Raw genomic sequence first — 12,529 nt, 5'->3', positions numbered from 1 at the left:
TTAACATACGTGCAGCTGCTAATCTTTGACAAATCTAACACTTCTGTGGTTGGGACAGGTACCTGAGATTCAGCAGAAATGAGTCACCGGCTTGAATATTACCTGTTTTTAATTTAACTAAGTTAGTAGCAGTTGTAGTACAAGCCATATGCAAACACAGCTTCTGTCCTTAAGATTTCCAGCTGCAAAGAGCAAAAGTAACATTCCAGGTCCTGGGCATTCAAAAGGGCCCTCAGGACCCCGTGGAGACTGCATAATAGCGAATGGGCAGTGGGCAGGGAATACTAAAATGCCAAACCCCCCGGCCACTTGGCTCCGGCCACGTCCTTCTTGCTCCTGGAAATGGCAGACGGGTGTTTTGCATTTAAACTAGAAGAGACTTGCTGCTATTCTGGTCCTTCTCTGCCAGAGCTGGTGCTGCAAAGGCCACAGGGTGGGCTTTGAATAGGAACAAGATAATATAGCAAAGCCCAGAAGGGAGTTAATGAACCTAAATTAATTGCAGCCAGACACTGTGAGTAGCCAGAGCAGCTGACCATGCCTGCTCCCTCCCCGGTGCCATTCACACAGCTCCTGTTGCAGGGGGCAGGCAGCGACCCCAGCTCTGGGAGCCGTAATCTCTTCCACGGCTCCCCATTAACCTGCTGGGCTCTGCGAGGAGCTGGCCACCCATCTGTCACAGCCTGGCGCTGCATACGCACATCCCCGGCCTCGGCACGACTGCCTGAGGTTTTTGCTGCTGCTGGAAATGATGTCGGTGAGCCACAGCCTGGAACAGCCTCACAGAGGGGTGCCAGGACCCCAAAAGCAGCGCAGCTGATGCAGTTCCCACCCCTGGAGCCAAGGAAAGGTGAGGGATGGGTGCACAGCCAGGAGCCGGACCCCACCGGGAGCAGCACGGTCATGAAGTGGACAAGTTGCGCATTTTCTGACTCAAGGCTCCAAGGAAACACGTGATCCGTGCACCGCCGGAGCATACGGGACAGGGAGCCTTAGCTCGGGATTACCACGCAGAGGCTGCGACGGGCTGGCAGCCTGCAAGGTGTGCGACGCACGCAGCGGCGCGAGCCTCCCGCTGTGCGCAAGACAAGGAGTTAATTACACCTCGCAGGAAGCATCTCTGCCGATCCACGTGAGGATGAGGTGCGACGCACCTAGGTCTGAGATTGCTGGGAAGCACCTGCTTGCACACTGCTGTGTTTACCTTGCGGATTGTGTGGCTGCTGAAACCCTACCGAGCTCGGATTAATCATGCAACGTGCATATAACCATGGCAGAGATAGCATCACCTCTTCTCCTCCCTGGCAATAATTCCCGGTTACCACTTGCTCCTTGCTAACGCTGCCAGCAGAAACAGGCGCTGAGATATAATTATACAGCCCGGGATGCTGCTCGGCTGCCTGGAGCTACCGCCATACGGGTTGGGGAAGAAGGTTTCAGAGGAGCTGCCTTGTGCCAGCAGGTGCAGGAAAATGAAGGTGCGCGGGGTAGCGTTTCACCAACCGTTTCCACTGGGAGGAGTGAACAAACCAAACCCTCAGGGCAGAGGGAAGGAGAAAGGACAAGTGTAAGGAGACGCTGAGCCAGGGAAGCCGGGGTTATTTTCTCCCTGTGTTTCCTATGAGACAGCTAAAAACAGAGGACACCGAGGACTGGCAAAGGAGCATCCCTGGGGACGGGATCTGGGGTCACATCCCCAGCCGATGCAATCGGAGGGGGTCTCTCCAGACCCTGCAGCTCACCTGCTCCCTGTGCCAAACTGAGCAGCAATCCATGTCCCACCTCCCTCTCTCCATTTCTCAGGTTAGCCCTTGCTTTCCCTCACTCTCACCCTGCCTCACTCCCTGTGTCCCTCCCAGGAGAGCCAGGCAGCTTTCCAGCCTGCCCCAAAGGCTCCTGCCAGGCTTTAAGTCTCAGCCAAAGTTGCATCTGAACGACATGGAACAGATAAGTTCCACTGCTTTTCCTCTCCATGAATATTTCATAAGGCAGCTGGGCGCCAAGCCTGTCGGAGGTGGCATTAAATTAACTGCACGGACACATGAATGCTGAGACAACAGTTTAATGGCTGTGCTCAGAGCTTCGTGTTTTTCGTTGAGGATAGGAAATGCCGTATCTGGTAGAAAAGGTGCAAACATCCCCGCTTCTTTCCTCGGTCAACAATGCCATGCACTGTACAAGGCAGCCTCCTCGATGACCCATGGTCATCATTAATTGCTTAATTAATACTTGTGGTGTGACTGCTCCCTCGGCGTTTTTCACAGATTAATGCTAGCTGGATTTGCATCCCTTTTCTCTCTGAACAACCGCAAGGATAAGTGCTCTGGGGAGCAGGGGAACGTAATGCTAATACTTGCAGAAAGTGGCCTTTAATTCCAGTATCATGCTTTCAGTAGCAACCCAGGTCACTGTCAATGGAGATAGGAATCCTTCTCCCAGGTGCTCAGCCTGAACTGGAGCAAACCAACTCCAAACACAGACCACACAAAGCATCTGGTTGGGACAGAGCCCGTGAAGCCTGGCAGTCTGCACCCGTAAATTCCCCTCTTTGTCCCTTCAGTCACACAGCATCAAAGCTCAAGCCCTGCACGCTGAGACAAGGTTTCTGCCTTCAGCTTTTGAAAATCGCTTTCAGAAATCCCCTTCTGAACACGCACCAAGTCTCTCCATAACTCACACCCACCCACATGCAAAGAGCAATTCTGCACGATTTCATGAGCAGCTACCAAGGATAACTTTGTACACCTGCAGGGCACCCATCACCGTCTGGATAAAGCCTTTTAGCTATACCATACCGATACAGATGTGTATAAATGATACGAAAACATGCCCATTTATGCTCCACATGCTTACTTCCCAAGATGTCCTGGTGAGAGGCATTGCTGACCCTTCTGCAGGCTGGATTCCTCCAGCCTTGGGGCAGGCAAAGCTGCCTTCCTCCAAGCACATCCCAGAACGGGGAGGCTTCAGGACCAGCATCTCCTGCAAGAGGCACAGATTTATAACGGGGAGGGTTACAGGTATGGGCTGGCAAGTGTGGGACCAACACCCCAACCCTCCTCAGCTCCAGAGCAGCACTGACAGTGACAACTCCTGTGCAGTACCTGACGGCTGCAGAGGAAATCAGCCAGGCTAAACTAGGACAGGAGGGATCAGAACGAGGTGCGGCGGCGGCTGAGGTAGGTGGATGAGTCCCCAAGCACGCCTGAGCCGCGCTTGATGGCTGCCAGCCTAAGAATTCAGAGAGCTGCGAATCCATCTCACAGGTGGTTTTGCCCGGAGATGAGAGCTCCTGAGGCTCCCACTGCGGCTCCCCCCTGCCCAGACACCCCTCCGCGACAGTCGGGACATTGCCGCTGCCCACCCCACAGCCCCCCGGTCACGGCATCGCCACGCACCCCCGCAGATGCTCCCCCTCCAACACCTCCATAGATGCATCCTCCCTTCCCCCTCCAGACCCTACACATCCCTGGATTCCCCACAGCCCCTGCTCCTAACACCGGCTCCCCCACAGCCCCTGCATCGCCCACAGGCTCCCCAGGACCATCGCCCCCAGCACAACCAGGACCCCGCTCCCTCCTGTACTCCACCAGGGTTCCTGCACCCCTCAGGACCCTGCCCCTTCCCATAGCCCCTACACCCCCCAAGACCCCTCCCCAAGACCCCAGAACCCCCCCAGGACCCCACACCCCCCAAAGACCCCTACACCCCTCAGAACTCCCCCCACCCCCCCCCTACCCTCCCCGTCCCCCCCGGCTCCCCCTGTCCTCCCCCTGTCCCCTGTGCCCCCCCACAGGTCCCCTCTGTGTCCCTCCCGGCCTCCCCTTGTCCCCCCGTGTCACCCCCCGTGTCCCCCCCCGGTCCCCTCCTGTGTCCCCCCCGGCCTCCCGTGTCCCCGTGTCCCCCCTCGGCACCCCCCCCCGTCCCCTCTGTGTCCCCCCCCAGCCTCCCCATGTCCCCCTGTGCCCCCCTTACCCCCTGTGCCCCGCCTTGGTCCCCCCCAGGTCCCCTCTGTGTCCCCCCCCGGCGTCCCCCCCCCGGTCCCCTCTGTGTCCCCCTTCCCCCCTGTGCCCCCCCTTGGTCCCCCCTGTGTCCCCCCCCCCGCCTCCCCGTGTCCCCCCGTGCCCCCCCCAGGTGCCCCCCGTGCCCCACCCCCGGCCTCCCCGTGTCCCCCCGTGTCCCCCCCCGGTCCCCTCCTGTGTCCCCCCCCGGTCTTCCCATGTCCCCCGTGTCCCCCCCCGTCTCCCCGTGTCCCCCCGTGCCCGCCCCAGGTGCCCCCTGTGCCCCACCCCCGGCCTCCCCGTGTCCCCCTGTGTCCCCCCCCGCCTCCCCGTGTCCCCCCGTGCCCGCCCCAGGTGCCCCCTGTGCCCCACCCCCGGCCTCCCCGTGTCCCCCTGTGTCCCCCTGTGCCCCCCCTTGGTCCCCCCTGTGTCCCCCCCCCCGCCTCCCCGTGTCCCCCCGTGCCCCCCCCAGGTGCCCCCGTGCCCCACCCCCGGCCTCCCCGTGTCCCCCCGTGTCCCCCCGTGTCCCCCCCCGGTCCCCTCCTGTGTCCCCCCCCCGGTCTTCCCACGTCCCCCCTGTGTCCCCCCCAGGTCCCCCCTGCGCCCCCCCCCCCAGGCCTCCCCCGTGTCCCCCCCCGCCGTCCCCCCCCAGGTCCCCCATCCGCCAGGGGTCGCCCGCCGCCGCCGCCGCCGCTCTGCTCCCGGCCGGGGCTGGGGCTGGGCGCTCCGGGCCCCGCCGTTCCGGCGCCGCCGTTCCGGCCCCGCTCCCTTTGTGCTCGCAGAAGATGGCGGCGCGGGCGGGCTTCCAGTCGGTGACTCCCAGCGGTGGCGGCGGGGGGGCCGCTGCCGGGGCCGGGGCCCTGGGGCCGGGAGCTCCGGGGGGGCCGGTCCGCATGGGCCCGGCCCCGGGACAGGGCCTGTACCGCTCGCCGCTGCCGGGGGCCGCCTACCCGGTGAGGCGGGGAAGGGGCCGGCGGGGCGGGAGGGAGCGGGGATGGGGCCGGGGCCGGGGCCGGGGCCGTCCCCCCGCCCCGGCGGGCGCTGGACCGCTTTTCTTCTCTCCGCAGCGCCCCGGGATGTTGCCGGGCAGCCGGCTGGCCCCGCAGGGGCCTTCCATGGGGCCGCCCGGCTACGGCGGGAGCCCGGCGGTGCGGCCCGGGATGGCGCAGGCCAGCCTGGATCAGGCCCGCAAGAGGCCGGCGCCGCAGCAGCTCCAGCAGGTGCAGCCGCAGGCCGTGCCCAACCGCAACCACAAGTAAGGGTCGGAGGCAGCGGGGCATCCCCGGACATCCCTGGGCATCCCCGAGCATCCTCGGACGTCCACGGGCATCCCCGAGCATCCCCCGACATCCCCTGATCGTCCCCTGATCATCCCCGAGCATCCCTGGACACCCCCAAGCATCCTTGGACATCCGCAGTTGTCCCCGAGCATCCCTGGACATCCCCAGGCATCCCCAAGCATCCTCGGACATCCATGGGCATCCCCAAGCATCCCCCGACATCCCCGAGCATCCTCAAGCGTCCTTGGACGTCCCCTGACATCCCCGAGCATCCCCAAGTATCCCCAGACATCCCCAAGCATCCTTGGACATCCCCAGTCATCCCCAAGCATCTCCAGTCATCCCCACGCATCTTCGATCATCTCCAAGCATCTCCAGACATCCTCGAGCATCCCCTGACATCCCCGATCACCCTCAAGCATCCCCCAAAATCTCCAAGCACCCCTGATCCCCCCCCAAGCACCCCCGATCCCCTCGAGCGTCCCCGGGCAGGCACACATTCATTGCTTCTCACCCCAAAGTCATAATGGGGAAAGATTGGGTTTTGGGGTGCAGGTAGGGCACCGCCAAAATCACAGAGCAAGCTCTAAGGCCTTGCTGAAGCAGGGATTGAAGCGGCAGCATCGCTGACCTCGTGTCGTGTGCTGGCTGCTCTCAGCAGCACAAAGCGTTTTTGTGTGCCCGTGTCCAGGGCGCTTTGCCTTCGCGCCATGCCCGGGCCTCTCGTTGCTTCTTTTTGTTGGGTGGCTGAAAGGGAGTTCAGCTTTCGTGTGCAGCCCCTTTTCTGGGAGAGGGGAGCTTCCAGCAGATATAAGAATAACGCGCAGCTATTAGACAAGGGCACGTTTGTGTTAGGTTTCTGGCAGAACAATACGATGCCTCAGTAATGTTGGCAGCGCATCCCTTGGTTTAAAATGAGTCTCCTAGAAAAGTCAGTCCTAGAAATCACAAGTCGCTGCGGTGAGGCGTGCTGTCAGCACAGCCTTTCCGACGTGATGCAGCCCTGCCTTCTATGCTTTCGTGGTGGCTCTGAAACGTGCAGGTAGTGGGTTAGTCCCGCTGCCGCAGGATTTGTCAGCTCTGCGGCGCTGGAGGCCTGGCGGGGCAGGGGCTGGGGGAAATAAAGAGTCTGACTGCGCGACGGTAACGATAACTGCCTCCGAAAATGAGAGCCTGGGCCTGAGACCGGCCTCCAGGCTGCGAGCACTGCCAATATCGCAGTGCTAAACCAGGGAACAAGCCATCGTGCTGCTCCTTTCATGACTGCCTATCATTAATTAGCATAGTTGACATTTTAATACGCATCTCCTTCCTTTACAGCGCTAAAAAGAAAAAGATGGCTGACAAAATTCTACCTCAGAGGGTGAGTGGCATGCGCGGTTGCAGCCCCTGATGATATGAAAGGAGTGCGAGGGCGCTGGTGGTGATTTGCGTTCTTGACTGGCTCGTGCTTTGCTGTAGATCCGTGAGCTTGTCCCCGAGTCTCAGGCCTACATGGACTTGCTGGCCTTTGAAAGGAAATTGGACCAGACGATCATGAGGAAACGCCTGGATATCCAGGAGGCCTTGAAGCGACCCATTAAGGTAGGTGGGGGCTGCGTTCACGGTTATTGTAAGTAAGGATCGGAGAATCTCACCTTAGTGGAGTGGGGAGGAGGGCACGGAAGTTTGGGTCATGTCCCTGTAAGCGTTGCCTATAAGGAATCTTAATTAATACTCCAGGCGTAACCGAGGAGCAGAACCAGGAATGCCTCTTTCCGTGCTGCTCCTCTTAGGAGAGGGGAAATAGGAGGCAAACAAGAATATTAAGCTTAGTTTTGGCAAAGCATAAGCAAGATAGCCATCTGTTTACTTCGAAATTAACGCTGAACTGATGCTTTTTCTCGTAGCAAAAGCGAAAGCTACGAATTTTTATCTCCAACACCTTCAATCCAGCCAAGTCAGATGCAGAAGATGGAGAAGGAACAGTTGCCTCCTGGGAGCTTCGGGTGGAAGGCCGGCTGCTCGAAGACGTAAGTGTGAGTTACGCAGCCACAGAGGTGACTTTATGGATCTGGAATTGACAGTGAAACCAGTTTCTTAGTGTCCGAGAGCGTAGCTAAGGGCTTGATATCCTCCTTCATCTCTGTTTTCCAAGGAGTCTGGTGGTGGCAAGACCGAGAGCCCAACTCAGAGACCGCTGGGTATCCCCATGGCAGAACATGAGTTATACAAAGTTCTTATAGCTATAAGAATTAATGGTGAGAGACGGTCAATGGCTCTTAGAACCAGGGCACTTGCGTTTTGTCTGATTGCTGAGTGAGCTAATTCCTCCAAGCTCATCTCTATCTCCAGTTTTTCACCATTTTTTTGACTTGGAACTTGATTTTCCAGCGTGTATTGATGAATGTAAGTGTTCAGAACTTAGAGGAACGCTGTTGGGCGCCTTGCCTGTGCTTGCGTCCTGGGACTTGCTCTCCTGACTCTCTTCCTTCCTGTGTTGCTTGCAGTCTGCTTTGTCCAAATACGATGCCACCAAGCAGAAAAGAAAGTTTTCATCCTTCTTTAAATCTCTGGTCATTGAACTTGACAAAGACCTCTATGGCCCTGACAATCACCTGGTAGAGGTGAGCTTCTTTTTGCTGTATTATCTCTAAAAATGGGTTGCTGTTTCAGGAGACTGATTTGTATGTAAGTTGTATAACTTGAGAGGTGAGGGTATTTAAGACTTGTTCAAGTGGCTGGGAGCCAGGCTTGAATTCTCTTGAATTCTTTTCTTAGCTCTTCCACTGAGTTGCTAGGGGTCTGAATAAATGGATTAACTCTTGTTACAAACTATAAACGGGAATAAGATGAATTTTCTGAGTGGGTGTGGTTTACTGACAAGCATGCTGGGTGCCAAGCAGCAGGAGCAAAGGGAATCGAGCTTGTGAGTGCATCTGAATGCCCTCTCCTGTTCCACGTATTCCAGTGGCACAGGACTGCAACAACCCAGGAGACAGACGGCTTCCAGGTGAAAAGGCCAGGAGATGTCAATGTGCGCTGTACTGTCCTTCTGATGCTCGATTACCAGGTAAGATATCGGGAGTAACAGTGCTGGGCTTGCAGTGTTTGCTCAGCTGTGTCTGTGGCCACGCTCCCATCTCATCTTTCTGTGCTGTTTTCTTTAAGCCTCCCCAGTTCAAACTGGACCCCCGCTTGGCTCGTCTCCTGGGGATTCACACTCAGACCCGTCCAGTGATCATCCAGGCTTTGTGGCAATATATCAAGACCCACAAGCTCCAGGACCCCCACGAGCGGGAGTATGTCATCTGTGACAAATACCTCCAGCAGGTAATGGTGTCCGTGGCTGCCTCCGCGTTTCTTTGTGAGCAGCCAGTGATCCCTGGCGTTGAGCTCTCCATTGAGCCCTGTGTTTCTGGCACAGATATTTGAATCTCAGCGGATGAAGTTCTCTGAAATCCCACAAAGGCTTCACGCATTGCTTATGCCCCCGGAACCGATCATCATCAATCATGTGATCAGGTGAGACTGCTCCACTTGGCTCTGTATTTATAGAAGGAAGAGTGGAAGGGATGGATGAGGCTTGCACAGGAAGACGATGTAATGTTCTGCGTTTTCAGTAGCGGTTCCCCTGTGTTGCCAGTCATCATTTCTTTGTACAAGAATGGCCACCTCTTGTCTACCACATCCCTCTTTTCCACGAGGCACTCCCATGTTCATACCATCCTTTGCATGACAATTGCTCCAAGCAGATTTCTGTCTACACAGTTACTTAGTCCGTGTGCTGCAAAGCCACACAGAGCTTTGCTGTTTGGTGTTAGAGCTGAAGCTAACAGTAGCTTGGCTTGTCCCTGCCTGCAGTCCTTATGCAGCATCACCCTAGAGTAGCCATAATTTGGTGCTTTCTTGAACTACTCACTTGTTTTGGATCCTTTTGGATGCCCCTAGCGTTGACCCAAATGACCAGAAGAAAACAGCCTGCTACGACATCGATGTGGAGGTGGATGATACCTTGAAGACTCAGATGAATTCATTCCTGCTCTCGACAGCTAGTCAACAGGAAATTGCTGCTCTGGATAACAAGGTAGGAAGAGCTCCTTCAGGTCTGCTGTCAGTGCTGGGTAGGAGTGTGTGTTTGGAGCAAAGTGACCCCTGAATGTGACAGTTCAGCTTTGCGCTGTTGTGCGTTTGGAAGCTGGGGTCGGCTCAGCCCTGGTTTCAAATAGGTGGCTTTATCTGGAAGCACAGTTTTAAAGGAAATGGTCAGTGGGGAAATTGGTAATGTTTAGAGCAGGAAGGTGGGAGTTGAGAACCCTATCTGATAAGTCAGCCAGGGAGCATAAGAATTCACCTTCGTGCGTTGGATCTCTTGATGTTTCTCTGACATTTTCCCCTATTCAGCAATCGCGTTGCTGTGCTTATCTCCTTCAGATCCATGAAACAATAGAGACAATTAACCAGCTGAAGACCCAGCGTGAGTTCATGCTGAGTTTTGCCCGAGATCCTCAGGGCTTCATCAATGACTGGCTGCAGTCCCAGTGCCGGGACTTGAAGGTAAAAGCTTTGTCTTGTGGGGAAGCTGGCTCCAGTCACACTCTTTGCTCATTATTACCAGCTCCCACAGAGAGAGAGAGGGAGAGAGGCAATTTCCTTTTCAGAAAGCAAGACTTGTATTGAAGTCAAGGATAAGAACCTGACCTGACTGTACTGATGTTTCTTTGAGGAAGGGCGTGTGTGTGTGCAGGCTTGCTCAGCACAGCCAGAGCTTTCACACTCCCTGAACTGTTTTGTCCTTTGTGCTTTCCAGACGATGACTGATGTTGTTGGGAATCCTGAAGAGGAGCGTAGAGCTGAGTTCTACTTCCAGCCGTGGGCTCAGGAAGCTGTGTGCAGATACTTCTACTCCAAGGTGAGCGTCCCCAAGCAGATGTCCCCCTCTGTACCTGGTGGCTCCGCATACCTGTCGCTCCTTTTTCACTGCTGGTGAAAAGTGGCATTGCTAAGCCTCACTTGTAGGCGCCGCTGATGCATCTTGGTCCCGGTTTGGACTCACCCTTTTCCACCTGGGCCCTGTGGTACTTGGATGCTGTGCTGCTGTCTGTGTTAATGCTGCAACTCTGGCTTCTCTCGCAGGTACAGCAAAGACGGCAGGAACTAGAGCAGGCCCTGGGAATCCGCAACACATAGGCCGCTCCGCTCCTCCCCAGCCAGAAGGCATCACAGCTACTTGTGGAGACAGAGCTGCAGAGTACGCTGTTACGGCTCACGTAATCCCACTCCGGCACTGAGGCCTGCACCATTATCCATCCTGGCATTGTCCCTGTTGGGGCAACTCTAGGACACCTGGGGTCTTCTGGGGAGTGGCAAGCAGACGGGCTCCAACGAGCACACACTTCTACCTGGTTTTCTTCCTGACTGTTGCCTTGTCAGTCCCAGGGCTTCTGAGAGCCTTTCCGTGACTCCGTACTGCCTGTAGTGTCCCCAGTAGCCAGTATGAATGCTGACTTGGAGCTTTTCTCAAGTTCAGAAACCACAGCCCGTTCCTCCTCAACTAGCATCTGGTTGTGGCACACGTGAGACCTGGGTCTGGGAAGCCTGGACCTGCTCTAAGGGTGGAGCTCTGCGGCTAGTCTAGTCCCTGCCTCTTTTTGTAGCAAGGTACCAGGAGATGGAGCGGGCAGGATGCCATGAGCTGACATACCTCCCAGCCCTCCCCTCCTTCACGCGGAGGGTGCTGCTGCACTGGGCTGCCCCACAGGTCACTCTCCTCCTTGAGGAAGTTACTGGACTGTGTAGAGAATCGCTTCTTCCCTTGTCCCTTTTTTCCTGTCCTGCTCCCTTCATGTTTATGACAGACTGTTTTAGGCTGGGAATCACAGGGGAGATGAAGCATTGGCTTGCTGCAGGGGTGTGGAAGCTCTGGAGTGCTGAGACTTCACTGCATTTCAAAACACTTGGGGTTCCAGCAAGCCACCTGGCTGCTTGTTTTCCCTGTAGCAGGGAGGGAGGATGCAACAGCTGCCCGTGTAATTGTGCAGGGGTGGAGTGTTGTACGCTCATTCCTTCGGGACAGTTGTCATATGTCACTTGCTTTGGGGACCAGAGGCTCCTTTGTGTGGACCTGAGTGTAACAGGACCGTCCTTGGGAATGGATGTAGCTCCAAGCATATGTGAGTTAGGAGGTGTTTCCATGCTGAAGCTCCTGTGGTTTTTAGTCAAGTTTTAGGTTCCAGGGCTGCCATAAGGCCCAGCATGGATCAGGAATGTACAAGTAGACTTTCTTTACTGTGGGGAGTAGCAGCCCCCATGCCTCGTCATGGAACTATTTACTAGCGAACTGGTGGTCAGGTGTAAGAGAACGGCTTCTCTAACCCGGATCTCAGTATTTCTGCTCGGGACTAATGCAAATGGACTCAAAAGTTGGTCATATTCTCTTGGAACAGCTGCAAAACCACGTTACTGACAAGCCCCCCTCATCCCCACACCCAGCTTTGGTGTGGTTGGGAAGGTTACTATGAATTTGGGAGCCTGGGTGGCCCTACTCCTTGTGTCTGTGTTACTACATGTCTGTGAGTAATAGGCTCTCGACTTCCCTTCTCCTTTACCCTCTTTGAAATGGCTCCTCTGTGGTACTGGGGTGAAGGTCTTGGTGCTGATGAAGCAGCCCACTGACTCCTCAGGGTAGTCACACATGAAGGATGCTGAGTACTGCGTAGGCAAACATAGCTGTTGCAGAATAACTGCTTTTCTTAACTGAATATTATGGGTTTTTCCATGGACCAAAATTTTTTTTGTACTGTATCCTTGTAGATGTCACCCAGTTTTAATAAAAGCCTCCTGTGAAGGAAGCTGTCCTCCCTCCTTCTGTGCTGACAGCACACTTTCTCTCAGCAGCTGCCTTGGTGGATGATACCTCATGTATTTGCCTGGGAAGGGACAAGATTATTTTCACTTTATTTTTTTAACTGGTTTAAGAAACTGCAGAGAAAACGTTCATCACGTTTTGGCCTTTTATACAGCGTCTTTCAGGTAAGGATCTGTGGCTTGCAGCGCCCACTAAGCCTTTGCAGAGTGCTTTTGTGGTAAATAAGCAAAGTAACTTGAGCAAACCTGGAAATCCAGTGGCCAAGGTGCTGATAAAATCTAGACAGCCCGGTATTCACACCGCTGCCTTGCAGAACGGTGACAGCCTGTTGTAAGCCCCACGGGATTCAGGCATGATTTTGAGGAAACTGTATTAAAGGTTCCACAGATGGGTTTAAAGGC

The 12,529-nt window shown here is 55.8% G+C and overlaps 1 protein-coding gene across 2 annotated transcripts; it reads left to right on the top strand.

Annotated features, from left to right (window-relative positions):
* The first annotated feature begins 4,715 nt into the window (after window positions 1–4,715).
* Window positions 4,716–12,107, top strand: SMARCD1 (SWI/SNF related, matrix associated, actin dependent regulator of chromatin, subfamily d, member 1). Of its 2 annotated transcripts, none has more exons than XM_040539632.1 (13): window positions 4,716–4,954; window positions 5,069–5,256; window positions 6,602–6,644; window positions 6,743–6,865; window positions 7,171–7,299; window positions 7,771–7,887; window positions 8,232–8,333; window positions 8,432–8,593; window positions 8,688–8,785; window positions 9,212–9,347; window positions 9,695–9,817; window positions 10,071–10,172; window positions 10,397–12,107. In XM_040539632.1, exons 1-13 carry the CDS (start codon window positions 4,787–4,789, stop codon window positions 10,448–10,450), a joined length of 1,545 nt encoding a protein of 514 aa, XP_040395566.1. In that variant the 5' UTR covers window positions 4,716–4,786; the 3' UTR covers window positions 10,451–12,107. The 2 variants fall into 2 exon arrangements, with proteins under 2 accessions (XP_040395566.1, XP_040395567.1); XM_040539633.1 differs by having other exon boundaries at window positions 4,717–4,954; window positions 7,171–7,293.
* Window positions 12,108–12,529: the final 422 nt, after the last annotated feature.

Source organism: Cygnus olor, chromosome 29 (assembly GCF_009769625.2).
Source record: "Cygnus olor isolate bCygOlo1 chromosome 29, bCygOlo1.pri.v2, whole genome shotgun sequence".
Taxonomy (NCBI): Eukaryota; Metazoa; Chordata; class Aves; order Anseriformes; family Anatidae; genus Cygnus; species Cygnus olor.
The sequence above is the reverse complement of the archived record's forward strand: the minus strand, read 5'-3'. Positions and strand labels throughout refer to the sequence as shown.